The following is a 25,402-nucleotide window of genomic DNA, read 5'->3' as shown; positions in this document are numbered from 1 at the left end:
CAGAGGAAACAATGACAAATTAAAAATGGAAGTCTATCAAAAAACCAACCCACACTAAGTGTTCTATTACCAAAGTAACAACCCAACCTCCAACAAGAGGTCCTGTGTAAGAACATTATTCAGACAAACACAAATGCACTGCAGCAACCCGGAACACCAGAAAAAGGAAACAGACCACCTATACAACATCTTTCAAAAAAATGGATACCCACGCAACTTTATCAAAAAGTTCCTGACCATTCAACCACTACAGCACAAGCTATGAAAAGGATAACACTACTGTATACATCAAAACCTTTCAGAAACAACAAACAGACTATTACAACCACATGGCATCACTGTAGCACACAAACCAATCAAAGTTCTCCAGAACTTCTTAAGCAAATCAAAAGACCCAGGAGCCCAAGAAGAAGAAAACAACAGGAGTCATCTGCAACATACTGTACAGTGTAAGGACTTTAACAGCCACTGTGTAGGACAGAGAGGCAGAAGACTAGCAGAGCGCATCCACAAACACCAACTAGCAGTCAGAAGACACGATGAAAACTCCCTAATCTCACAACACATGGACAGACTCAACCATAGTTTCAACTGGGAAACTTTCAGCATCCTAGACCAAGCTAAATCCAAAAATGCTAGGGAATTCCTGGAAGCTTAGCATTCAGACAAATCAGCCATCACAGACAGAGATAAACCACATTTGCAAACCATTCAAAAGAGACAATAAAAAGGGAAACAAAAAGAACAGAACACATCCTCTCTAGCAGGCAACACCCAGATAAGCAGGGATTAACACCAGACAAACTATCAGGCAGAAAACAATATCCTAATCAAGGGGAGAAAACCACACCCCCACCAACACTGGCAGGGCAAGCCACGGTATATAAACAGGGAGCAAACCCCATACTCACTCACACTGATGTTACCTACTTGGGTAATGAAACATCTGCAAACAAACAAACAAGCTCAGAGAGCACCAAGGACTCCACAATTCAACCTTGAGCTATATATATTCTCTTCTATTGGATAATTTGACTTTCCTACATAAGATTCCCACTATTTTTCTGATGTCATAAAAGAAAATCTGTCTTTTTATTATCACATTACTTTTATACTGAATACAGCAAATTAATGAAACTGGTAGAGATGGCAAAACTGACTATCTCCTTTAGAGAAAATTTGTCTAGTTTTGTTTCTACTTGGAAACCACTTCTGGACTTTTTGCTTGTAAATGAAAAGGATGAAGTTTTGATTTTGGGATTTGATGATTAGGTTGGTATAGATTATACAAATGTTTATTTTGGTTAAAATTAGAGTAAGAGGTTAATGTATTTTTTATTTGTATCTGTGATGGAGAAGGTCAGAATGCTTTTTGCTGTATTTATTTCTATTTATTTCTGTACTTTTTAGTTTGTTTTAACTCTTTATTTAATCTTTATCTTTTTGTATGTTATCTGTATGTGGCTAAACTGCTATTATATTCTCTATAATGCCTCCCCTCTTTTCCTCCTCCCGCCCCTTCAGTCAGAAGACTTGAATAAATGGCTTTGATAACAAAAAAATACAGCAAATAAAATGATGAAATTAAAGAACCCTATTCAAGCTGCCTTAAATGGTTAAGATGGTGCATATTTCTCTCCCTCCCATTCCATTAACAGAAGCTTGCTACTTGAGAGAGTCCAATGTTTAATAGAGTGAATTAATTGCAGCCTCAACACCACTTTATATATGACCAATATAACAAGTTCTCTTAATCAACAAATGCAGGATAAACAAAGATAGAAAGAAGACAGGGAAAACCAAGTCTCAAATATTTCTGGTGACTCATTTTGGTATCCATAATTTCTTCCAATGAAGAAGAGCCTGAAAAAAAAAATACACCGTCTCCAGATTTCTCTCGAAAAAAAACAAAACAAAACCAAAAACCGTGCATGAATTATTCCCCTGGGTGGATTACAGTATCATTATTATTTGCAGGGAGGTAATAAACATTCTCTGGAAACCTGGAAAATATTTTATTTGCACTTATATTGATGCTATTTTACTGGTGACAATTGACATCAATACTTTTATTGTTTCACTTCATACTCCCAACTGATCTTCAGATTCGATGGAAGCTCCTGCATGCTCAACTCGTCCAACTTTGAGATGTCTTTTACAGGTGTATTATAGAAAGCCAAGACATCTCCGACACTCTTCATCTGGTGAAGCTGGTTATTGGGGACCGTGTGGCCCAGATCTGCTGCCATTTGTGCCAATAGTCGATACTTGAAATTGAAGTCCACTAGTGATGCCCTTTGCCAGTCACTGGAAACTGAGGACCCCCAAATCTCTCTAACGCAAGACTCTAGACGACTCTGGAGATCTTCAGGAGGAAGGTATTTTTTACTTCGTGGTGGAGGGCAAATAGCTTTCACAGGAATACTTGGTTCTACTACCACTGGCTGATCTTTTTTCCTGTTGAAATGAATTAGAAGAGGGTTTTTAAACCAACTTCATATTCAAAAGCTTACTGTTTATTTATTATAATTTATATCCTGTATTTGGATCCAAAATGGTTTACAAGCTGTATAAACATTTGTAAATAAAAACATAAATGAATTTTACTTAAATCAGAGATAAAAAAATAAGCTGCACTAAATTTTGTTGGCTGTCTTCCTGTTTCAGAGACCTTTTCCTCAGGCCAGTTGGTTAAAAACAGCCTTGACAATCTTACTGGGATTGCTAACATCACTGCATATATAAGTCTAAACCCAGAATCCTTTCCCTGGACACTGAACACTTCAGGGACACATTTATCTTTATCAGTATCAATCTGCCCAACTGTTTCCTTGCTCATAGATTTCTGAAGAAGTAAAACAGAAACTTGAACCCAAACCACCAAACTACCAAGGCCCCTGAACTCAAGTAAGCCTCCTTAATAGCTTGCTTGGGCACTTGCAGATGCTGGCTCATGAGTTATCTTAAATCAGCACTTATATTTTTAAATGAGAACTGGGAAGAAACTACCCACAAAAACTGACTAGTGCCAACCTCCACTTTATTATTCTGCTTATCTCACTATAAGTAGAAAATCTAACCTGAGTTATGACTGGCATTTGACATCATTACTGGTCAGCATTTATTATATGACCATATAAAGGTTGTTTGTACCCTCCTTCAATGGGCAGAACCTTGTGGTCTGTCCCCAGCGCTGTTCACATAAACTTGGCTCAAGCAGACTGTGTGGTCTCCCCACATAAATTGGGTCATGGTGAATTTTCCCCTTTCATTTCCAAAGAGCTAAAGGTTCCCAGTGCTAAAGAATCCAACCAACCAGGTTGGCAGGAAAATGTGGAACTGTGAATCAAAGGTTTTGAAAAATAACAGCTTGGGAAGGGTGCTGTAACCATTGCAACTTCAGAGATAGGAAGATGTGATATGAAAGACTAAGCTTAAAGTGCCTGACATTCACACACAACTGGAGGCTCTCCAGGTAAACGCCACAGAATGAGAAAACTAAGATTGTACGTTCCAAGGACTCTCCCCCGAAGCTACGGCTATCACTGGTCTGCAAACATCTGGGCGAGCACAAGAAGGCAGCAGAGAATAAGAATCTCCACTCTTTCTTTGCTGCCATCTAGCGGCATCTGAATTTTCGCAACTCAGTTCCGTTAACCATTTCCGAACTTACCCCCACGCTTTGCACCCTTCCCAATACGATGAGCTCTTCCCATGATTGCTACACACATCTTACTTACTTCTGTCTTCCCCAGAAACTCCCGCGTGCAGGCACCCCCAGACTCAGCCGGCGTCGCCACACCTTCAACAGACCGCTGGAAGCCGCCATCTTGGCCGACGCAAAGAAAGCGCCGCCCCTCGAAGGGCACGCAAACTGCACGAAGGCCCTTCCGCAGCCCTTGGCATTGTGGGGTTTGTAGTTTGTTCCTCTCCATAGAGACCTAATACTATAGAACTAACATGACCCGGACCGTTCTGCCTTAATGCGATGTCGCCCTTGATCGGACAGTAAAATGCGAGGCTTTTACAACTGGTTGGCTAGCTCCTGTTTATTTATTTATTTAATTTATTTTCAAATTTCTATCACCGCCCATCTCTGCCGTAGAAATCGGAGCGTGGTCTTCCCCCCCCCCTCCCCCGACTGGAAAAGTTAGCGGGGAAAAAAACAGCGAAAAGAATCGCTTGTCGTAGCTTTTATTGGCAAATTGTCAATATCAGCTTAAAATTGAACGGGTTTTAATTGCACCGCGATTTTCTTGCCGGTCTCCACCGTAGAGAAGTGAAGATCGCGCTGCCTGAGGGTGATTTCCGTTCTCTACGGCGGCGATTTAACACCTGCTCATTAAATGAGTTCCTTTCGGCGGTGACCAAAAGCAAACCCGCAAAGGTGCGTCTTTTTTAGTCCTGCCCCTCGAAAGATCGGCACGTGAGAACAGGAAAAGCTGGTAGGGTGAGCCCTGAAGACTGGAGGCGGCTGGTTGCTGATAGAGGCATTGTTCGCGTACTTGCTTTTCTCCAAGTCGCGAAAGTGGTCCAGCCCGTCCCTTTAGCGCGGTTGATCGCAAGGCTCAGTCCTTACCAAAATTTTAAATCAGGCTATTTTATTTTATTTTATTTTATTTCTACTCAAGCATATGTACAAAATCACCCATAAGGATATTATATTTAAGCATTGCTGTTTTATGTTGGGAGCATGTCCATGAACATTGTGTACATTTGTGCATTGTTTAGGTACTGTATTTCACAATGACAATTAAATATTATTCCCACAAATGGATGGAAACAGAAATGAGAGGTGCACTAGCTTCTGCTGACTTAAGCATCGAAGAAGTAGGAACCAAAACATTGTTCCATTGGCTGTATAGGGAATGAAAAACAAATTTGTTCCAAACCAAATAAATGATTATGCTTTAGTACAGAAACAAAATCTCTTTCCAGTTGAGCTTGACTCTTGATTACTTCATTGGCACATCCATGCAGTTTGCCTAAAAAGAGTAAAAAACTGGTGTGCTGTTTTTTTCTTCTAGGATGTTTTTTTTTTCCTTCCCTGTCTACCCTTCAGCCCTGGGATTTCCTGGTGGTTTCCTTTCCAAGTATTAACTAGGTCCTGCTGTGCTTAGCTTTTCTGAAATTAGCTGAATGGAAAGTTGTGCTATCAAGCTATCTGTAAAATAGATACAAGGCAAACTTAGATATGTAGTGTCCATATGCACAATCTATTAACGTGCAGTAGTGAAACTCCTGAGTGCATCCAGAGAGATGATTCAATATGAATAGCTCACTCAGCATTTATTAGCTTATGCCATGCGGGGCGAGTTTAAAGAGCGGGGAGTGTATGCAGCAGTATTGGATCGTGGAAAAATGGAAGCTCCCTAAGAGCAGAAGCTGAGGAGGGCTGTGGTTACGTGAGGGCATGAAAATTAGGCTATGTCTGACCCCTGACCCAAAGGATCTCATGTTGCCTTGGGCCGATAGGGTTTTTGAGCAGGTAGGTCCACCTATAAATTTATACAATCTGGTTTAGCCAACAGGTAGTTTGGGCCAATGGATCATTCATCTAAGCAGGATTTCCCTGTTTTGATCCCTTTTCTATGCAATATGTTACTTCTAAGTATTTTAAAAAATAGTTCAGGTTCTGGGCGTGTTCTTTTAAATACCTAAGATCTTTTTTTTTTGCAGGAATCCATCTGAAGTGTTAATCTAGTGTTTTGAGATTGACCCAGCTGGGCAGATACTACCATGGCGTTGCGTTGGGCTCCGATTCCATAAACCAGCTCTGACACTATTTTGCCTGCCATAGCAGTATCTGCCCAGCTGGTTCAATCTGGCATGGTTGGCATGCTCTGGGTTCCATCGATTAAACAATGCCATCTATTGGACCCCTGAAGCACATCTTCTCTGTAGCAACGCCTGCCCTCTGGAATGAGGTTCCCCCCAAGATCTGAACAGTCTACTGGTATTTTGAAGGGCCATTTTTATCAATTCCAGACACATTCATCAAGCACTGATTATGTTAAGCCATTATATATGGTGAGTAGACTGCCACACGGAGAGGGGAAAATGCAATGGGACCAGAAATGAATAACCAATATACACTTGGCCAAAGTTTCACAGGCATTTAATCTTTTCACAGTGGCAGGACATTTGTTCAGTTTATAGACTGAAAAAGGCACTGTTTCCTCGTTCTTGACTGTTGTTCAACATGACCATTTTATTCACCTTTTCCCCCTTTGATAATAATAGGACAGGGGCTGCACTTAGGTAGTCATAAAAAGACAGTGATCCAAAGAGTGAGAGATTAAATTCTTAAAATCTGTCCAGTTCCTTATGAATGTATAAACATGTTTAAATTAATTTGCATGGTGCCAAAGGATTTGCAACATGCCATGATGCCTTTCAGTCCAATCCATCCACTTGCTGGACTACTAGGGATATATTGCGTGATGTTTTCTCTTTTAGCCTTTTGTTGACTGTAAGAAAGGGTGACTTGACAGCAATGTTTTATGAACTAGTATGTGTAACTGGGACTAAAAAGTGATTGGGTGGCTGCTCCACTGCTCTTTTCAGATGTGACGTACTGGCCTTTGCAAGCTAAGCCATTAATCTGAAAAAGAAAAAGAAAACATACAGCTAGTTAGGTGCTAAAAAGATTAAGAATGGAGAAAAATCAGTGAATCCAAGCAACAATTATGTTTCCAAGTATGGTCTTACTTGTCAGGGCTTTGTTACAGTACTGTATTTAATTATGCTGAATAATTTCTACAAGAAATTAAGCTGTCAGTCTGACTGACTGAAAAATATACCTGTTCACTTAGGCTATATTTGTACCAACTATGATATAATATGTAATTATATATTTATACAATGTAATTGATATATTTATATATCTATAGATATATAGATATATCTTAACGTATATATTAAATTTGAAATATTTATATGTTATATATAGTATGCTGCTGCAATAGTAAATTATTGCTGGGTAAGAGCAGAAATGCAAGTGTTAGCTATAGAGTCAATCAAGGTGAATTGTGAATGAGATATACTACAAGAGAATGGGAGCAAATCCTCACATCTAACTGTGTAAATCACACTCTAATGCTGCTTTCATAGAAGGATGATGATGATGATGATTTGATAATATACAATTAGATTCACAGTCAAAGACTGATGAAAACTGATTAATTCAAATCCTAATCAAGGACCTAAGAATTATTAAGGTAGCATCTGAGGATATTGGTAGTTCCATGCATGTAAAATTAGGGTGTTCAGGTCCAATAAATTCAAAATTTCCAAATATCAAGGCAGTCTTTAAGTACTGCTTCAAGGGCTCCAATCACAATTGGTATAACAGCGGATTTCTTTTTCCATAAGCATTCAACTTCTATCTGTAATTTTTTTTTCCATAAGTGTTCAACTTGGATCTTATTATTTTTAACTTTATTTTCAACCTCCTCCTCCTCCTCTTCCCCCCATCTTTTTTATATATAACTGAATGGGCAAACATACCTAATACTCCTCCCTCCTATTTTCCCCACAACAACAACCCTGTGAGGTGGGTTAGGCTGAGAGGGAGTGACTGGCCCCAAGCCACCCAGCTGACTTTCATGCCTAAGGGAGGACTAGAACTCATAGTCTCCTGGTTTCTAAGTCAACACCTTAACTACCACACCGAACTGGCTCTTTTATAGTGCGCTACTCTGACTTGTTCATTAAAGTTTACATGATGAGCTTACATATCACCCTGAGCTTGATTTAAACTCAGGTTTACCTCATTTAACTTGGGTTTACCCACTGAATTACTCAATTAAATTTGTACATGATAAACCAGGACAGATTACCCTTTTCAGCCTTGGGGCACACTTTTCAAACTATTATAATTATGAGCACACGTCATTGTTATGCTGTCCAAAGGGCTTATCAGGTGGTATGGCAATATGACCAGGTAGCTGGATCATAAAAAAATTGAAGTTTGAGGGCAGATGCACCCATCCCTGTTCAGTGTTCATGATACAATGCTAGAAATGGCTAGGCTGAAAGCAACAATCTTTCAGTTTGAAACATACACTGATTATTTTGCTCTTCCTTTAGCTGTGGCACCTTTGAGATTCTGGTGCTTTTAAGGATGCTGACCTACCTTTGCCCGTTTGATGAAGGCCTCTTGGGCGGCCTTCTTATTCTCAGGCTTCCCAGACCAGGCAGCTAGAGCTGATGCTTGCAAAGCTCGTCCATATGAGAATGTCAGCTTCCAGGGTTTAGGCAGTGGACACTGATTGATAGCATTGAGGTTAATGGATGCCTCCTCTTCACTTTGGCCTCCAGAAAGGAAGCAAATTCCTGCAGTTTGAATCAGAGTAGAAGATACTGATGACTCAAATTCCTAAGTGCTAATGTAACTGTGCTGCCTTAATCACGATGCTTTATATATTGGCTAGAATAAGAAATCAAAACACATCCCAGAAGAAGGTGATGGTCAGCCACTTCCATATCCGTGCCATGAAAAATACATGGAGTTGGACTTCACTCAAGGGCATCTTTACCTTTTTTTTTTTTAATGTGCCTCAAAGCATAAGCACCACTTAAACTGGAGCCGCCCCTAAGCTTAATTGTCCAACTTACACTAGCTTACACATGAGTAATAAAAGTGGTTTCTTATCAAAAATATTTTTATTTCCCTTTCAAGACAGAAGTGTCTCAAGGTAGCTTATAAACAAGTATTCACCAGAGGCACTTGCAAGATGGGCGGTGTAGAAATATGAGAAATAAATAAATAAATACAATTTAAAAAATAAAGTACAGCTAATCCAAACTAAACACTCCATTTCAATAGAGGCCAAATTTAAACAAAACAAAACCCAGCAAGATTTAAAATTAGGGATGGTAAATTTTAGACCTGCATCCTGCAATCATTTAAAAGTGGACTGAAGCTTTCAGGCTTACCCAAAAGTAATTACGAAAGAAGACAGGAACACCTTCTACTGAAGAGATTCAACAAAGATGTGGCTGCCACAGTAAAGACTGCACCTAGACAGACCTAGGTAACCTGAGAAGGGGCTTTGTTGCCCCTAATAGGTCAAGTCTGTACAACTGCAGGTGGTCCTTCAAACAACCCAATCCCAAGCCATTTAGGACTTTAAAAATTAATTTAATATGAAACTAGACTATCTCTCTCATGCACCAAAGGTAGGGAGTGAATTCCAGGTGAGGTGCCCCGTGGAAGACAGGAGGTGAAAGCAGGAGCTACCTAGTCCAGTGTTTTTCTACCTCAACAACTTTAAGATGGGTGGACTTCAACTCCCAGAATTCTCCAGTGAGCCAGGCTGGCTGGAGAATTCTGGGAGTTGAAGTCCACCCATCTTAAAGTTGCCAAGGTTGAAAAACACTGGACTAGTCACTCTCTGAAAGCAGGAGATGAAACTAAGCTGTGAAGACCCAGAAGGCTTCCGGAACTGGATGTTAGAGACTTGCAGCCTTCCACCTTACAGGCTTAGCAGACTGCTACAGTCCCTTTCTTCTAAACAGGCACACAACTGGCAAGCGTGAGTGCAAAAAGGTCCGGCGCGCCAAAAATCAATTCTCACCATGGACGGAATATTCACATGAAAGCACCACATTTTTCCCTTCACAAACCCGCTGCCTGGCAGCAAGAAATACCGGATCAGAATGCTCAAATTCAGCTTTAAAATGCCCTTAATTAGATAGGAAAACCAGCAATGAGATACTGGCCAAGGGGGCTTCAGTCGCTGAAATAACAAGGTCCGAAGAATTACCTGGAACAGCTGCTGGGACTGTCCGAAGGAGAGCTGTGACAGTGGCCATGGCTATGTCCTGTGGGGTGTATTTCTTGGGACAAGCCTGTCCAGCTGTCACCATGTTGGGCTTCAGCAGCGTTCCCTCCAAATAGACATGGTGGTCATTCAGGGCCTTATAAACAGCCGCCAGCACCTGGGATACAAGGAAAAGTGGCGGGGAAAATGTTTAGAACTTGCTTACAGCCCAACTCCTTTTAGCGTGGCAGCTCCCAGATAAGTAAGCTTAAGGCTTCACCCTCAAACAAGATGGTTCAGCAACATGCAGAGACTTAGCTTCCTTCAGCATTTCCCCGGCTATCCAATACAGCTGTCCTTCCTCAGTCTGGTACTTTCCTTCCGTGTTGGACTACAGTTCCCATCATTCATTAATACTCGCTCTGGCTGCAAATGATAGGGGTTGTAGTGCAACACATTGTCATTGATTGCACTTTGCTTATATACTGCCATAATCAGGTCCCCTAGATGTCAAGGTGCAACTTCCTTTAGCCTCAGCCATTATGGCCCCAGGCAAAGAAGTGTTGGGAGGTGTGGTTCAGGAGCATTTCCCATACTTGTTTTTTATTTAAAACAAATGGATATATTTACTCATTTCGCTTCAAAAATCATCAGCCAAAGATTTCCAAATTGGTATATATTGTCATGTGCAATGTGCATTTTTGCCTATTTATTCCTAATAAAACTACAAGCCTGCAAAAACCTCTAGTACCCAATGTATCTTAGATGGCATTCCCAATTTTTAATAGAGTGATTATGAGAGACACAAAACAGTTTGGACTTAGAAAAAATTCTTGATGATTAGAAGTACTTTTTAAGAGAGCAAACTCTGCTTACCAGGGGATAAGTCCACTGTACCCTTGGGAATTTCATTTTAGACTGAAAAGTGGACCAGACCCTTTATAATAACAACAACAACAACACCCCCTTACCTTTTCAGTCACATACTGACAATGCTGGAGGTCATGGTCTCCATCAGGCAGGATCTCAGGTTCCACAATAGGAACTAAGCCATGCTGGTGTTTAAACAGAGAGAGATAATTTAATTGAAATCTAGAGAGGTTGTACTTGAGCTTAGCCAGCTTAGAACTAGTAAAAGAGATTCACAGGCATACTTATTATCAAGCCCTTAGACAAGCTGTCCCAAGCACACAAACACTTGTGGAGACCTTATTATACCTGTTGGCAGATACTAGCATAGCGTGCCAAAGTGTTAGCGTTCTCCTGGATGGCAAGAGTAGAGGGAGTTGTATCTGTAATTTTCAGCACAGCACGCCACTTGCCAAAATCTGCTCCATCTTTCTTATACTGGGCACAGCGCTCAGCAAGCCCATCCAGACCTGAAGGCAAATGTAGAAATATCTTAGCGGTTGGTTTGCCCACTGTGACAAACTCAATCCGTGAGGCTCAGGTATGAGTTATGGCTCAGTGTGTCATGAAAATCCAGTATATTGGTTTTATTGAAAAATACTTGGTTGAGTTAATCATGGATAAGAGTGCTAGGTAAACAAAACCAGTGTCTTCTAGAAGCTTAGAATACCAGGTAGAAAAGTTGAATTGTTTCGTAGTCTTGAGGAAACTTTAGACAAGAATTTTGATATATTACACAAATCTTTATAAGTACTGCCCTTGGGGCATATGACAATGATTAATTTTGTTACCTTAAGCAGGTAAATGTGTTCTATTTGAATATAAGTTCTATTTTTTGGATTCCTCATTTCTTGAGTTTTTAGGACTAAGGTTCCACTCCTCCCAATATTAATCTGTTCTTGCTTTTAGTGCTTGAAGAAGAACCCTTCAACTTCAAAGAGTTGTGTTCTTTTTCCTTGTTCTTCGACCCTTTTACCTTAGTAGCTAGAATGTTTCTGAAAATTCTGTGATGTAAAAGAAAGCTTACCTTGAATGCTGGTTTCATGGTTAGTTCCTGCCAATGGAGCCATGCCTTTATCCAGCTGCGGATAATTAACAAAGCATTAAATGCACATATATCACATATATCACAAAATATAGTTAAGCCCAGATCATTTGAACATGGGCGGTACCAATATATGTTGGATTTACATGATCACCTTCACCCAGCAGATTTACTGCATATGTTCTCTGTGTATCTCAACCAAAAGGCACAAACAAGCCCTCCCACTCTTTATTTTGCACTATCCTGCTTTCAGAGCTTTTGTGGGGCCTGCAATCAGTCCTACAATAGGAGTGCAGATAAAAGCTACTTTTCTGCAGCAACTAACTCTGGGAAGAGAGCCAGGTTGGTGCAGTGGTTAAGGCACCAGGCTAGAAACCGGGAGACCGGGAGTTCTAGTCCTGCCTTAGGCATGAAAGCCAGCTGGGTGCCCTTGAGGCAATCACTCTCTCTCATCCCTAGGAAGCAGGCAATGGCAAACCTCTTCTAAAAAACCTTGTCAAGAAGACTGCAGGGGCTTGTCCAAGCAGTCTCTGAGAATTGGACATGATTGAGCAGATTAAAAATAAATAAATAAACCTCTGGGAAAGGATTTTGAAACTATTTACCTTGATTCCAACCACTATGCCCTTGCCCTTAATGACAGCTGGGAAGAGTTTTCCGGTGTTGTCCTTTTGATAGAGAGTCTCATGGAAAAAAATAACTCCCCCAATCTGTTGGTTGATGGAGGGGTCAGAAGAGAAGAGAATATCACGGAACTGACGGCGGTTCTCTTCCGTATTCTCCACGTTGATGCGTTGCAGCCTGTTACCCATTGTCCCTATGGAGACAGGAACCACTACAAGTCAGGAACTATGTTGGTGAACTTTACCTATAATCTGTCCTTTTATTTATATCACCTTTCAAAAGCTCAACAAAATAAGATTGTAGGGTGTGCACTCATGAATGATACTCAATGACTTGTAAAACTCCATCATCTAAATCAGTGTTCCTCAACCTTGGCAACTTTAAGATGGGTGGACTTCAACTCCCACAATTCCCCAGCCAGCAAGGCTGGCTGGGAAATTCTGGGAGTTGAAGTCCACCCATCTTAAAGTTGCCAAGGTTGAGAAACAGTGACCTAAAGTATGCCAGCCTTTTGTGGACTACACTTCTTCAGATTAAAGGTGTGGAATTTAATCTTCAAATTCTACCTCTTGTGAAGTATTCTTGCTGCTTATAGAAAATCAGCTAATCTTCTTTCTTTTATAGGGTTGGGAAAAATCAAGTTTATACTAGCAGCTTTTGATTGGAAAATTCGCATTTCCTATCCTTTGCCTGCAGTCTGAAGGAGATGTCCAGATGAGGAAAAGCTGTACCATGGGATCAGAATAGAATGTGAAATCCACTTCTGAATGTCTTCCCTTGGCTTGTCTAAGGTAGCTCTAGAAATGAGCTGTATTTATCTTGTCAATGGAGCACCTTACTGTTTAATCATTCAATACTGAAATAAATGAATCTGTTAAACTTTTTCTAACCTTGCAGTCTCAATAGAAAAGGTCAAAAATGATCGTTTGATAAAACTTACCTACAGATTCATCTGCTGCTAAGATTCCTTTGCCGGTAGCTACAATCCGCTGAGCTGTGTCAGAGAGTGCCTTTTTCTGCTCCGGAGAGAGAGTTGGAAACTGGTGGGTCATGGTGTCTGGAAATAAAAGACCATTTGAAACTTTAAGACAAATTTATTTGGATGTTTGAATCATCTTATGATTTATTTTGTATTTTAGCAACAGTAGCATCATTATAATGGCATAAGACATTTGTATGTTTAAATGTAACAAAAAGAGGACACATTCCAACCCACACTGTGGTTTTCAGCCATTATGTATCAGTCACAACAACAAAAAAATTAACAAATAGTGGATTTAAAAAATGAACTATAGCTTCAGAGGGCCCTGGACCCGTTTCAGTTGGGATTCAGACTAGAACCTGGTATAGGGATGTCATCGATCACACTTGTGGGTGATCTCTGGTGGAGCCAGGATTATCCTGGTTCTTGACATCTCAGCAGTTTTCAGTACTATTAATCATGGTGTCCTTCAGGACCACCTTTGGGGATGAAGAGCAGGGGACACTGTATTGTGGTGATTTTCCTCTTTCTTTGTAACTGGTCCCAGTCAGTGTTGGCGGAGGGGGGAGAGTTTGAACCTGAGCCCCCTGGTAAGTGGGGTGCCACAGGGCTTGACACTCTACCCTCTTCTGTTTAATATCTGGCCAAGGTGATCTGTCCTATTGAGGTCAGGTCTCACCATTAAGCTGATGCTATATCTAAGCCCAGGCTGACCAAGTGATGTGGTCAAGGTCTTGTCTCAGTGTTTGGAGGCTGTGAGGGTCTGGATGGCAAGGAACAGACTCAGGTTCAACCCTGGCATCCTGCTCAAGTGGCTGTAGGTAGCTGGACCACCTGAAACTGGAGAGTTTCCACTTTTATTCCTGAATGGGGTTGTACTTCCCCTATTCAGGACTGGTGCAGAACCTGGGAGTTTTCCTGGACTCAAGAGCTTCTGCTCAAGGGGCAGGTGGCAGTTTGGCCAAGGAGGCCAAGCAATTAAATCTTATTTTAACACTACAGATGTGGTAATATTAACACTTAGGACAAACTGTGTAGCCATGGATACAGGTTCAGGGTAAACAACATGATTAATGACCCATGGGGAGATAGTGGTAAAAAAACTCAAGAGGGTATCTGTGACTATGCAGTTTAAGCCCTGCCTCCTTGTACATATGTGCAACATTGAGCACATACAACAGGGACGAGTCTTTGTGTGGTTAGGACCACCAACTTGGCCTTTTTGACATTCTGCCCTGGATGCCGCTGCCCCAAACTCCCCAGAGTATAGTGACAGCAAGCTGTGACCACCTTCAATTCAGCCAAAGCCCTGAGAACCAGGAGCAGAAAATCACTGCCTGAGTCAAACTGCTGCAGCAAAAGCAATTCCCACACTTCCCCACACAAAAAGGATAGAAATACTTCCTTTGTAGCTGGAGAGCTGTGAAGAGAAGAGAAAACTGACAATAACTCGGTCCAGTTTATCCCTGCTTCCTGTGGCTGAGAGGCAGCAGCACTCCAGCACTTTCCCTTAGTGCCCCTATAGTCCCAAAACCAGGTGAAGGAACGAGGCAAGAGTTCCCACCAAAGGAGAAATGGAACAGCAACATCTCAACACAAAAAGCAAGATTAACATGAGCTCAGCAGCACTCCCATCTAAGCCACAGCTGAGCTGGAGATAAACCAGCTTAATTTTCCAACACTGCTGACATCACGGGAAAACAGATGTCTGGAGCTGCTTAGCAAGTGGCTTGGCATCCTCATGCCCTCAGTGTGTATTATTGGTTAACACACATAAGACCTTCAGAATTTGGATCAATATCTACATAGTCCTACATTCTTTGAGCAAGAAGCATTGGCATCTCCAGAAATTGGCCAGTACTGTAGCCTTTCTTCCAGCCATCTCTAATGTAAGTAATATGTGGTTCCCTGTTAATTTAAAGACTGCGGGGCGGGGGCAGAAGAATTCTTATAGGATTTTCTTCTAATAAAATACCTACATAAGATAAATAAATTCCTTTTTTAAAAAAGAAAGGTAAATATAATCAGAGAAACCCCACATTTTCAGCCTTTCTTCTTTTTTTAGACCCTGGGTAACAAAAACAACAAATGGAGCAATTGTTTTCTGTGTCTGCTAAGATTACTGCCTAAGACATTTGCTTTTGGAGCAAATGACAAGGAGCCTTTCTGTAATTCAGATCAAATTAACATCTGGCTTGAAAAAATGATACCATGGGCTACAAGTGTCATGCAGATGCCATATTTTAATGAAGAACCACATCTGGTTCTTGCCAATATGGTGTATATAGATGCTTCACCGCTTGTTTTAGATGCTTCACCGCTTGGATTTTTTATTCTTTATTCTTTATTTCTATTTATAGTATTTTTTTTACTGTATTTCACTTTTTGTATTATTGTGATGGTTTTAATCGATTGTTGTAAACCGCCCAGAGGCCTCCAACGGGAGAAGATGGGAGGGGATAAATTAGATAAATAAATAAAATAAATAAAATAAATATAGCAACAATTGCTCTTTTGTCAATCGATGCCAAAGTCAAAGCAAAACTAAAATTATAGGCAAGACAAGTGTAAATCCAGCCAAGATCATGGTAAGAGAGACTGAGTAATTGTGTGAACAACAGTACTCCTACAAGACTGTTTGGTCTCTACCTCTGGAAACAGCATAAATTTTACAAAGGCAAGCAAGTCATTAGTATAGATGTTCCAAGCCTCAGTGTGTTGGATTAGGCTCCAGTCTTGCCAATAGCTGGCTGGGGATGGTTGGAGCTGTAGCAAAACTTATCAGGAGGGTGCCAGGCAAGATCTGATTGTGTCTTTCTGCAGTTTCCAAATGTCTCACAAGACACAAGTTCTACTGCTGAAGACTAATACATATTTCTTTGGTCCCAAGACACTGCCTTTTTGTAGTGTTAATTGTATAGTTTAAAGAGAAGCGTGTTATCAGAAACAAAGAAATATGTTAATTGGCACATTCAGACAAAATATGGGGAGCCTTTCTGTTATAAAATCATATGCAATTCCACAGGCGATCTATTGGGTGTTGTTTCAATTAATGTTAGTAAAAGTGCTTTTCATAACCAAAAAACAGTTCCTGCATTCAATCTTTTTTTTTAAGTTAGGTGTGTGTGTGTGTGTGTGTGTGTGTGTGTGTGTGCATGTACATATGTGTTTGATCCACTCCCTGGAATTAGAAACTTGTCTTAAATTGGATTGGAATCTGGATAATGCTGTTTTTCTCACAATGCTGCCTTTAAAACAAACCAGCCAGCCTAAAAGCAGCCTCTAAACTTACAGAGAGAGGAATGGTGGTAAGGAAGACGACTGCTGACCCTTTCTCTCCTATTTCCTTCTGCCTTTCACTTCAGGTGTAAAATGTATTCTTTTTGAAGGAATATGTGATTATTTTCATCACTGCTTTCAATTAATTACTTTGTGCATTTGATCTTGGAAGTTGCTGGGAACATCCACTCGAGGTCAAAAAAGTCAGGGTGGTGGCCACTATTGTGTTACCAAAGCCATATCCCTTTCTTGTATGGTCATGGACCTCTTCTTGACTTGTTTGAGGACATCCCTGGAAGTTGCCTTGGGAAAGTCTTAAAAGCAGTCTAAAATATTTCGTTAAAGAAAGAAATTGTCCTAAGATGTGTGGACTTCAACTCCCAAAATTCCCCAGCCAGCGCTGGCTGGGGAATTCTGGGAGTTGAAGTCCACACATCTTAAAGTTGCTAAGGTTGAGAAACATTGGCATAGTGACTCTCCCACTTTCCCTGACTGAAGTTTGCCATTGTAGAAGCTGCTTTCTGTGGAAATGCAAGAAACAGGAAAAACAGCAGGGAATATGTCACTTGTTCAGACAGAGCCATCAAAACTTTATCAAGCTGTGTCCAACAAGGTTTTCTTCTACCACAGAGAATCAGATTGCTTGTTTCCAAATAACAATGTGATCCTCTGACAGCACACTCTGTGTTCATTGTTAACAAGCACTTGGGCTCATCAACCTCACTGCTCTGCTGCCTCAGCATTTGCCAGGGTGCATATCAGGGATTGTTGAAGGAGGAGAGCCGTGTTAGTCTATGGTAGCCAAAAACAACCGGAAGAGTCTGGATTCATAAAATGTCTAGAGTAGGTTGGAAAAAGTCCTACCAGACTCCTCCTGATTTTTTGCCTTTCTGGGAGATCGCTTTTAATTCTTTCCTGGGTATTCATAGGCACCTCAGAGATTTTCAGGCACGTAGATATAGGAATAATTTCTATGGCTCATGTGGTAAAGAAAGCAGGCATGCTGTCAGCTGATCATTAAAACAGGCTGTGAATTGCCCTTCTGTTTCAGAATCTGCTAAGAGAAGAGCTAAGATGGTTATATTATTGGGCATTGGCCACTGAATGACATTCAAGACTGTAGTAATTCTTTATTTTTTTCTTTCTCTAAGATTATGGCTGTACTGTGTGTGTAACAATACCACCTTTTATTGAATGCTAATTCCCGGAGTAACAGAGCATCCAAAACCACTGGAAATCACAAAATACAATTCTAAAAAGGTGTGTAGGCAAAACTGTACCAAGCTTGTCCATCTGACTACAATGAATGCCTGCCTGTTTACCTCTGAACATCTTTGATATGAAAAATACACGACGATGCACCTTTTTAAACAGTTTTAACCATTAAGCTTAATTGTTTTTAATATTACTGGGTTCAGTTTTGGTCTGAGGTTTTATTGCAAACTGCTGAGAGATCTTTATAGTTGGCAGTATTGGCACTATAATAAAGTAACTGCCTGGAGCCATTTGAAATTGGCACGCTATAAGTGCTGTAGTAAGTCACGCGTGTGATATGGGTAGCTATATAAATCAAATAACTACATAAATACTGTAAGGGTGAAAGAGAAAGAAAATACATGTTTTCACTTGCAAAGGTACGTTAAGCCCTGTTGGCCTTCCCAGGTCGATCAGACAGGAAACACGACCAGATGAGCTAATTCTACTTTATTGTAAGGCTACGTTAACAGAAGCTTGCAAGTCTGAAAGTACAAATCTCCCACCGTCTCTTTTACAGCCTGAGAAGTGAGGGACATCCTTTCTGAGTTTCTTTCTCTTCCCGTTACGCAGCTGTGGGCTCTGCCCTTTTTTATCTGATTGTTCCCTGGGCAGCATCTCTTCCCCGTCTTCCAAGGTCATTCCCACATACCATTACAAGCCCATTGGAGACTTGGTCTACCTATTTCCCTTTGTCTCCCACCACCAATTAATAGATTTTGGCAGCATGAGCTTGGGTAGTTCTGGAGACAATTAAAAAAAAGGGGAGTTCAGGGCTGTATCACATGACTTGAACTCTAGCACATCTGAGTGACACCACATCGAAGAACACAACAATAAAGAAAAGTTTCTATTATTTCTAAAAGTACAAGCCATAATAAAATAACAGGCTTCGGCTCCTAGGAAAAGTTGTCCATCCCCCCAAGCTTTTAAGGGTAGCAATAGGGAAGGGCGTAACTTGGTGCCAATTAAGCCCATTTTGTAAAAAAATAAATTGTATTTTCCAAGCCTAAAAGTTTCAGAATGAGAAAAGGGTGTTGCAGCACCACAGAAAGTGTGGTGGCATTTCAGATATATCAGGGGCATTGAAAGTAAACAAGGCTGTTTGCCTAATCAAGTCCCTGGCAGCGAGACAACAGGACCTAGGCAGGAATGATCAACAATGCTGGAATGTAAGCCTTTTTTTTTGAGAGCTACCAAAGAAGGGAGAGGGAAAATCTCCTCTAGTAACAGCACAAAGGTTGCCTTCTGTTAATGTTACAACAGATGGTAAACTGAAGTGCAAGAACTGAGAGGTCAAAAGAGGGTTGTGCTTTTCACTATGGTTGCTGCAGTGTGGACTGCAGGGTGTGTGTGTCTGTGTGTGGATTTTGGGGAGAGGGAGGGTAGATGTGCAGTTTGCAAAGCCTCCTGTGAATCTTTTAGGGTGCATGTCCAACTGGCAAAAGTATTTTTGTTCCTAAGTAACAGACAACTGAAGTTTAGCTTTGCTAAGTCTAAACCATGGTTGCATGGACAATAATAATGAACCACAGATTCGATGCACACAACCCTTATATGGATTAGGATCATCACTCTTTTCACTTGCACCAAGACACCAAAGATACAGACTTTAGTAGCAGTCTAACTAAGTTTAATAATATAGGGCTACCAGGACTAATTATGATAATGATTTGCTACACTGGTTAAAAAGAACTTTGGATTAGTAGAATTTTTCTATGGTGCTTTTATATAGTACTTCTTTAATTATACCTTACAGGATTGTTGCTATGGTGAAAAACAGGAGGAAGGAGTGCTATTTATGGGGGCTCACTAAGGTTCTGAATTAAAGGCAGAATACAAATTTAATAAGTAAATAAATCTTCTGTAGTACAACTAAATGCAAGCCAGTTTGGTGTAGTGGTTAAGACACCAGGCTAGAAACCAGGAGACCGTGAGTTCTAGTCCCACCTTGGGCCCAAAGCCAGCTGGGTGACCTTGGGCCAGTCCCTCTCTCTCAGCCCTAAGAAGGCGGCAATGGCAAACCACTTCCGAAAAACCTTGCAAAGAAAACTGAAGGGACTTGTCCAGGCAGTTGCCAGGAGTCAGCACTGACTCAAAGGTATGCATGCACACACACACACAAAGTGCAACTAAGCATTAAAATAGACATAGGTGCATTTGTGAATTTTTGCAGATCAACAAGAGTGAAAAGATGAAAGTTGCCTCTTGCACAGCCTTCAAGCAAGCAGAAAGCTCAAAAACATCAAGAGGAGATGGGAAGAAAGGGAGAGAACAGAATGCTGTGGCCAAGAGTCATAAATTTCTTTAGAAGTAAGGCAACTTCAAAATGTTGGCTATCATAATAAGAGGGCTTCTAGGTGTGATGTACTGTGCATTTTCCTGCTTTGCTCATGGAATGTAATGGGGATGGGCATGTGTGAGAGTGTCCAAATGTCACACTACAGCTATAACTCTCCTGGGTTATCCCACAAATTTATGCATCTTTTTCTTATAATAGAGGACACAGTAAGATACACAATATTTGGAAAGCAACGACTGAATAGTTCCACAGCGTCTTTCAATTGGTAACACTAGGAGCTCTCAAATTTTTACTGATTGACTGGGGGGAAAATTCCAAACTGTGAAGTTTATCTGAAAGAAAAGAATTGTAAGTGTTCAACTGCATAGTGCAAAAGGACATGCAAAACAGAAGTCTCTGTGTGTTTGTGTAGGAGAACTAGCCAATACTGCTTTGAGGGAGAAAAAAAAAGACATGATATGCCTGCATCTTTTACCAAAAAACAAACAAACAAAAAAAAGCCCTATAGTATAATACACCTCAGCAGCTCTTTCTACCTATCAATAGTCAATTCTAGGGTTTCGGGGACTCCTTGGTACTACTACAGAGATATGTATCCAATTATTGCCAGCACTTTCCAAAAGATTTTCCCAGACTATAAATGAAATAATTAATGCAGTTTGAAATCCAACATTCTGGTTCTGCATTCATCTATACTATTTATCCTTTGAACCCCAGCTTCCATGCAGCTCAGCCACAAATAGACCTCCGTTTTTTCCCTTAGCCACTTGCATGAATGCAGCAACCGGGAGATTCAGAACAGTACTACAGACAGACTTTTTTTTTGTAAATTTCCTATGTGCACTTAGAAGAAATCTGTGCAGGGGAAATGACCAGCTGCCTCTTGTTATGAAAGCTACAGTCTGACCGCAGATGTTTTGTCCTTCGTATGCTATCATAATTTTGACTTAGGAGAGTCCTAAAAATTTAGAATTATATTTTCCATGGGCAACCCCTTCCCCCCACACGTGTATAAAATGAAACAGCAGGGGAATGACTTCAGAACGCTTAAAGTGGAGAAAGAGACTCAGGAACTTCTAGACTCTTATTTGGGATATTCAACAACAGCAGATCCCAAACGATGCCTATTTTAAGGCCCCTTTTTGCCAGGACCTCTAAAAAAAACACAGAAACCATGCCATTTCTTGCAGTTGAGGCCTATTAGCTGAGAATAACAAACAAACAACCTGGTAACACCTAGAAATAGAATAAGCCATCCCCAGCTTGCTGGGGAAGGTGATGCCTGGGGAAGGCAATGGCAAACCACCCCGCTCTATAGTTTGCCAAGAAAGCGTCGCGAAAGCGGCATCCCCGCAAAGGGTCAGACATGACTCGGTGCTTGCACAGGGGACCTTTCACCTTGCACAAGAAAAGCAAGCAGATTGTTATCTAAATCTGAAGTCCATTCCCTCTGAAGTTACGGTTTAGGCCTCTCCTGCCCTGCTATGAGCTTTTTCAAAGGTACCAGTAACACCAGCTGTACTATCAAGTTATCAACACTACTTAAAAAAAAATAAGCAAAAGGATTTGTGCATTCAGTATTCATAGCGAGCACATAAATTTTTAAAAAGTCAATTCATATAGAGAAACATCATGTGATTTAACAGTGAGTGATAGGAAGAGAATATGCCCTTTTTGAATGGCCCTTCTCCCAACACTCATCCAAATCTTTCTTAGTGAGATCAGCCAGCTGGAATAATGAATATAAAGGAAATAACAGGAGAAGGTGTGAACTGCTTTGAAACTTGGTATGCTGTGCAGTAAACAATCATGGCTTAGGCAGAGGCAGAAGGCTGTTTTAATAGATAGGAAAGGTGGCTTATCTCTGAAGTCTCTCCAAGCTCTTCACTGATGAGTAACTGCCAGCCCCACTCCAAAGTATGGGTTGGTATTTGAACATATCAAGTGGAGCAATATTTTCTTCCCAGCTATTAAAGTTACTTAGTGGATAACAAGCAGTAGAGAAAAAGATGGCATCATATAGGCAACAAGGAAAAAAGGAGGTGATACAGAAGTATTCTCCTCCAGATCTCCTAAAATCTTTGAAAGACCATGTCCCTGTTGAACACCTTTGGGAGAAAAAGTGGTCCTGATACAAGCCATGGGAGGCCTATCTGTGTTCCTTGTCCAGCCAAAGATGACTATGTGACCTCCTTTTTATTGCCTTCCCGGCATTTCAAAACATTCATGGCTGATATCCTGGGTTTGGCAGACAGTAAGACCTAAGAACCTTCTCTGTGCACAGAAGAAGATAATAGGATTCCCTTATCTGATAGCCACATCAGCTTTCTCAATAGATTTTTGTGGTCCTTGACTTAACAGGGCAGGTTTCATTGCCTTAGTGAATGATCGTTGGAATCTTGGTGAACATTGCAAAAGTTTTGGGCCACATCTTATACGTTCTTTCAAACCTATCCTACCACCACCCTGCTCGGAGCACAGCTGGGCAACATGTGGCCCTCCAAATGTTGCCAAACTCTAATTCTCCTAAGTCCCAGATAGCATAGTCATAGGAAAGATTGTTGGGAGTTGCAGTACAGCAATACCTGAGGAGCAACATATTGCTCATTTTTGGATTAAATGTATACTTTGTGAATGTGAACAACTCTGCCAATTTGCCCTTGGGTAAATGGCTTTTTTGGGACTGGCTATCATTGCTTACAGCAGCCACTTTGTCGATACTATATCCAACCTCCCTCATGGTATCTGTCTTGAATCTATAACTCAAATAAATTAATTCTCCAAATTCCAAGTGAGTCATCATCTCATGAAGCTTGCTTATCATTACAATAAAGGACCAGTCATTCCCACTCCTGTTGCTCCATGGTTAAGAGCACAGATGCTGGGATTGTAATTCAGCACTATCCGGAGAGCCATAGGTTGGTCCCTCCAATTTAATGATGGAAGAAGCCCGAACTGCTTGGAAACGTGACAACCGATCTCCCAACTTCCACTCTGTTCATTTTTACCTATTCTTGACGTGGCAAAGACATAGGCTGCTTCTAGTAGGACTAACTTCTTGCCTAATTGAAGTGGACCCTCGAATCTTGTTAATGATGTTGAGGGACCCGGGGCTGCATCCTTATTTTGGGCGGGGTGACATTTCATTACTTGCTTTAGAGCAGTGAAACCCTTCGAGTGAGTTTTGGTAAGAGAAAGGTGCCTCTACATGGAAGATGAAGACACTCAGCGAAAAACACCTAAGGCGCAAGAAGCTGAGATGGACTCTAAACAGAAAGTCCGTGACTTGAGTAGGGAAAACAAAACCCTCTGCATTCGCGTACCGGACGAAAGCGCCTGCACCTGAAGACCTCCTCTCTCCTCACGGACGCAGCTTTCTGAGGGCCTGGAGCTTTGACTTATACACAATTTAGAAACGGGCTGAGCGATCGTTGAACGGACTCCCAGCTGTCCCGGTCAACGGGCAAAGCTATAAGGAGTTATCCTGCGGTAAGACGCAGAGGGTCTCCAGGAGAGGTTCTTCAGAAGAAGAGGAAGTTGAGGAGGGTTTCTTTTCTCACGCATCTCCGGGGAGCCTGGCTCTCTCTCTCTTGCCAACACCCCTCTCTCTCTTCCCTAGTCTCTGAAGAACATTCACGATCCCATTTGCACGTACCGTTTCGGGGGATCGTCTCCGCCTCTCCCAGAAGTTCCTGCGGACGGATGAGGTGGCTGCAGCCAAGCGGGTCGAATTCTGCCACGCGGAAACTTTTTATACCATTCACGCAACGCTACTAGTTAACTCTTCACCTATTTTCTTTCCCTCTTCCTCCGCTTCAAGCGGATTGGCAGAGGTGACTCCTCGGCAGTTCTGATTGGCTGTGAAGGGTGACAGGGTTTGTCCAATAAGAGGTGGATGTGTGTGCTTGCTTGCCCGTCTACTTCTCCCTCTCTCTCTATAACATTTAGGTGCGCAAACAATTTTCCTGTGTACGCAAGTGTAATACATTTTGCAACGCGGGCATATGACGAAAGAATCAAGGTTTTGCAAAGGGGGAAATAGCCAGAAAGTTCTCCCCTTGAAGGTGCTTCCTTGGGCTGCCCTGCCAACTTCAGTCTACTAACTGGGAAGGCAGGGGCTTGAAATGCCCGGCCAAAACTACTACTGTTCGTGGCCGGGATGCCAAACAGGCAGGGGTGTTAACCCGATCATAATTTTCCCTGCCACTGTGATAAGTTGTATTGCGTTCAACTTTTATTTGAATTATATTCATTTGTTCTCAATGTGCGTCTATGCATATAAAGCAGTGTGTGTAAATGTTATGCAAAGTGTTCTCTTTGGGGCTTGGAAATTCCTCATTAATGGCAACGCAGAAATGGCCACCCTCAGCACCAAGTGCTAAAGACCGCTCAAAAGGAGACCCCATTGAACTCAATAGGAATTTACTCCAGGGAGGATTGCAGTCCCTGTGTGTGTGTGTGCACACCTTTGAGTCAGTGTTGACTCTAGGTGTCTGCCCTTGCCTGCTTCTTAGGCTTGAGAGAGAGAGACTGGCCCAAGGTCACCCAACTGGTTTTGTGCCTAAGGCAGGACCAGAACTCACGGTCACCCAGGTTCTAGGATGATGCCTTAACCACTACACCAAATCGGCTCTCTTAATCCCTGAGTATCTCCTACTTAAAATCTCACAAGAATTCATATGTAGACTGTGTAGATTGGCCTGTGCAGCTACAACTTCTTGACAGCTTAAAGTCAGTTTAACTCACCAGGCTGGGAATCAGTATCAGAAGATACAGAGACTTGGGGATTTGTTTAACGATGAAAAGCCTTTAGAAATAAAGGCAGCAACCCTTGCAGCAAAGTTCTTTTACTGGGCTAAGTTGCCACGCATCTTCTATTGTAGAGCAGTATATGAATTCAGATATTGTGAAAAAGCTTAGGGTTATTTGGGATTATTTGATATACTAGCTTATTGTTAATGGCTGGGTTCACACATCACCCTAAATCATAATGTTGCTTGTTGGGGTGATATGAGAAATCAGAGATCTTCCTCACTTGCATCTAACTTCAGGGCAAACAGGCCTCAATGACCATTTGTTTTTCTGCCATGACTTCCTAACGCTGCCTTCCTCTCACTCCCAGCCCATGCCCCAGGAGCTTCAAGCCCATCCTCTTCTCCCAAGGCAGTTTTTCTGTGGATATGATCTGCACAATTCACTGACCATTTGGTTGCTGACGTGGTCAGAAGAGGTGATCTATC

The 25,402-nt window shown here is 41.4% G+C and overlaps 2 protein-coding genes across 2 annotated transcripts; both read right to left on the bottom strand.

Annotated features, from left to right (window-relative positions):
* Positions 1-1,579: 1,579 nt before the first annotated feature.
* MRPL50 (mitochondrial ribosomal protein L50) lies at positions 1,580-3,862 on the bottom strand. The gene is made up of 2 exons (XM_063294952.1): positions 3,741-3,862; positions 1,580-2,457 (listed from the first exon to the last, which is right to left on the bottom strand). The coding sequence occupies exons 1-2, from the start codon at positions 3,827-3,829 to the stop codon at positions 2,070-2,072; spliced, it is 477 nt and encodes a 158-aa protein (XP_063151022.1). The 5' UTR covers positions 3,830-3,862; the 3' UTR covers positions 1,580-2,069.
* Positions 3,863-6,101: 2,239 nt separating this feature from the next.
* ALDOB (aldolase, fructose-bisphosphate B) lies at positions 6,102-23,936 on the bottom strand. Its single transcript, XM_063294955.1, has 9 exons — positions 23,818-23,936; positions 13,286-13,402; positions 12,327-12,538; positions 11,704-11,758; positions 10,986-11,146; positions 10,739-10,822; positions 9,771-9,945; positions 8,138-8,337; positions 6,102-6,604 (listed from the first exon to the last, which is right to left on the bottom strand). Exons 2-9 carry the CDS (start codon positions 13,395-13,397, stop codon positions 6,509-6,511), a joined length of 1,095 nt encoding a protein of 364 aa, XP_063151025.1. The 5' UTR covers positions 13,398-13,402; positions 23,818-23,936; the 3' UTR covers positions 6,102-6,508.
* Positions 23,937-25,402: the final 1,466 nt, after the last annotated feature.

Source organism: Candoia aspera, chromosome 2 (assembly GCF_035149785.1).
Source record: "Candoia aspera isolate rCanAsp1 chromosome 2, rCanAsp1.hap2, whole genome shotgun sequence".
Classification (NCBI taxonomy): Eukaryota; Metazoa; Chordata; class Lepidosauria; order Squamata; family Boidae; genus Candoia; species Candoia aspera.
This window is presented reverse-complemented; position numbering and strand designations above follow the sequence as displayed.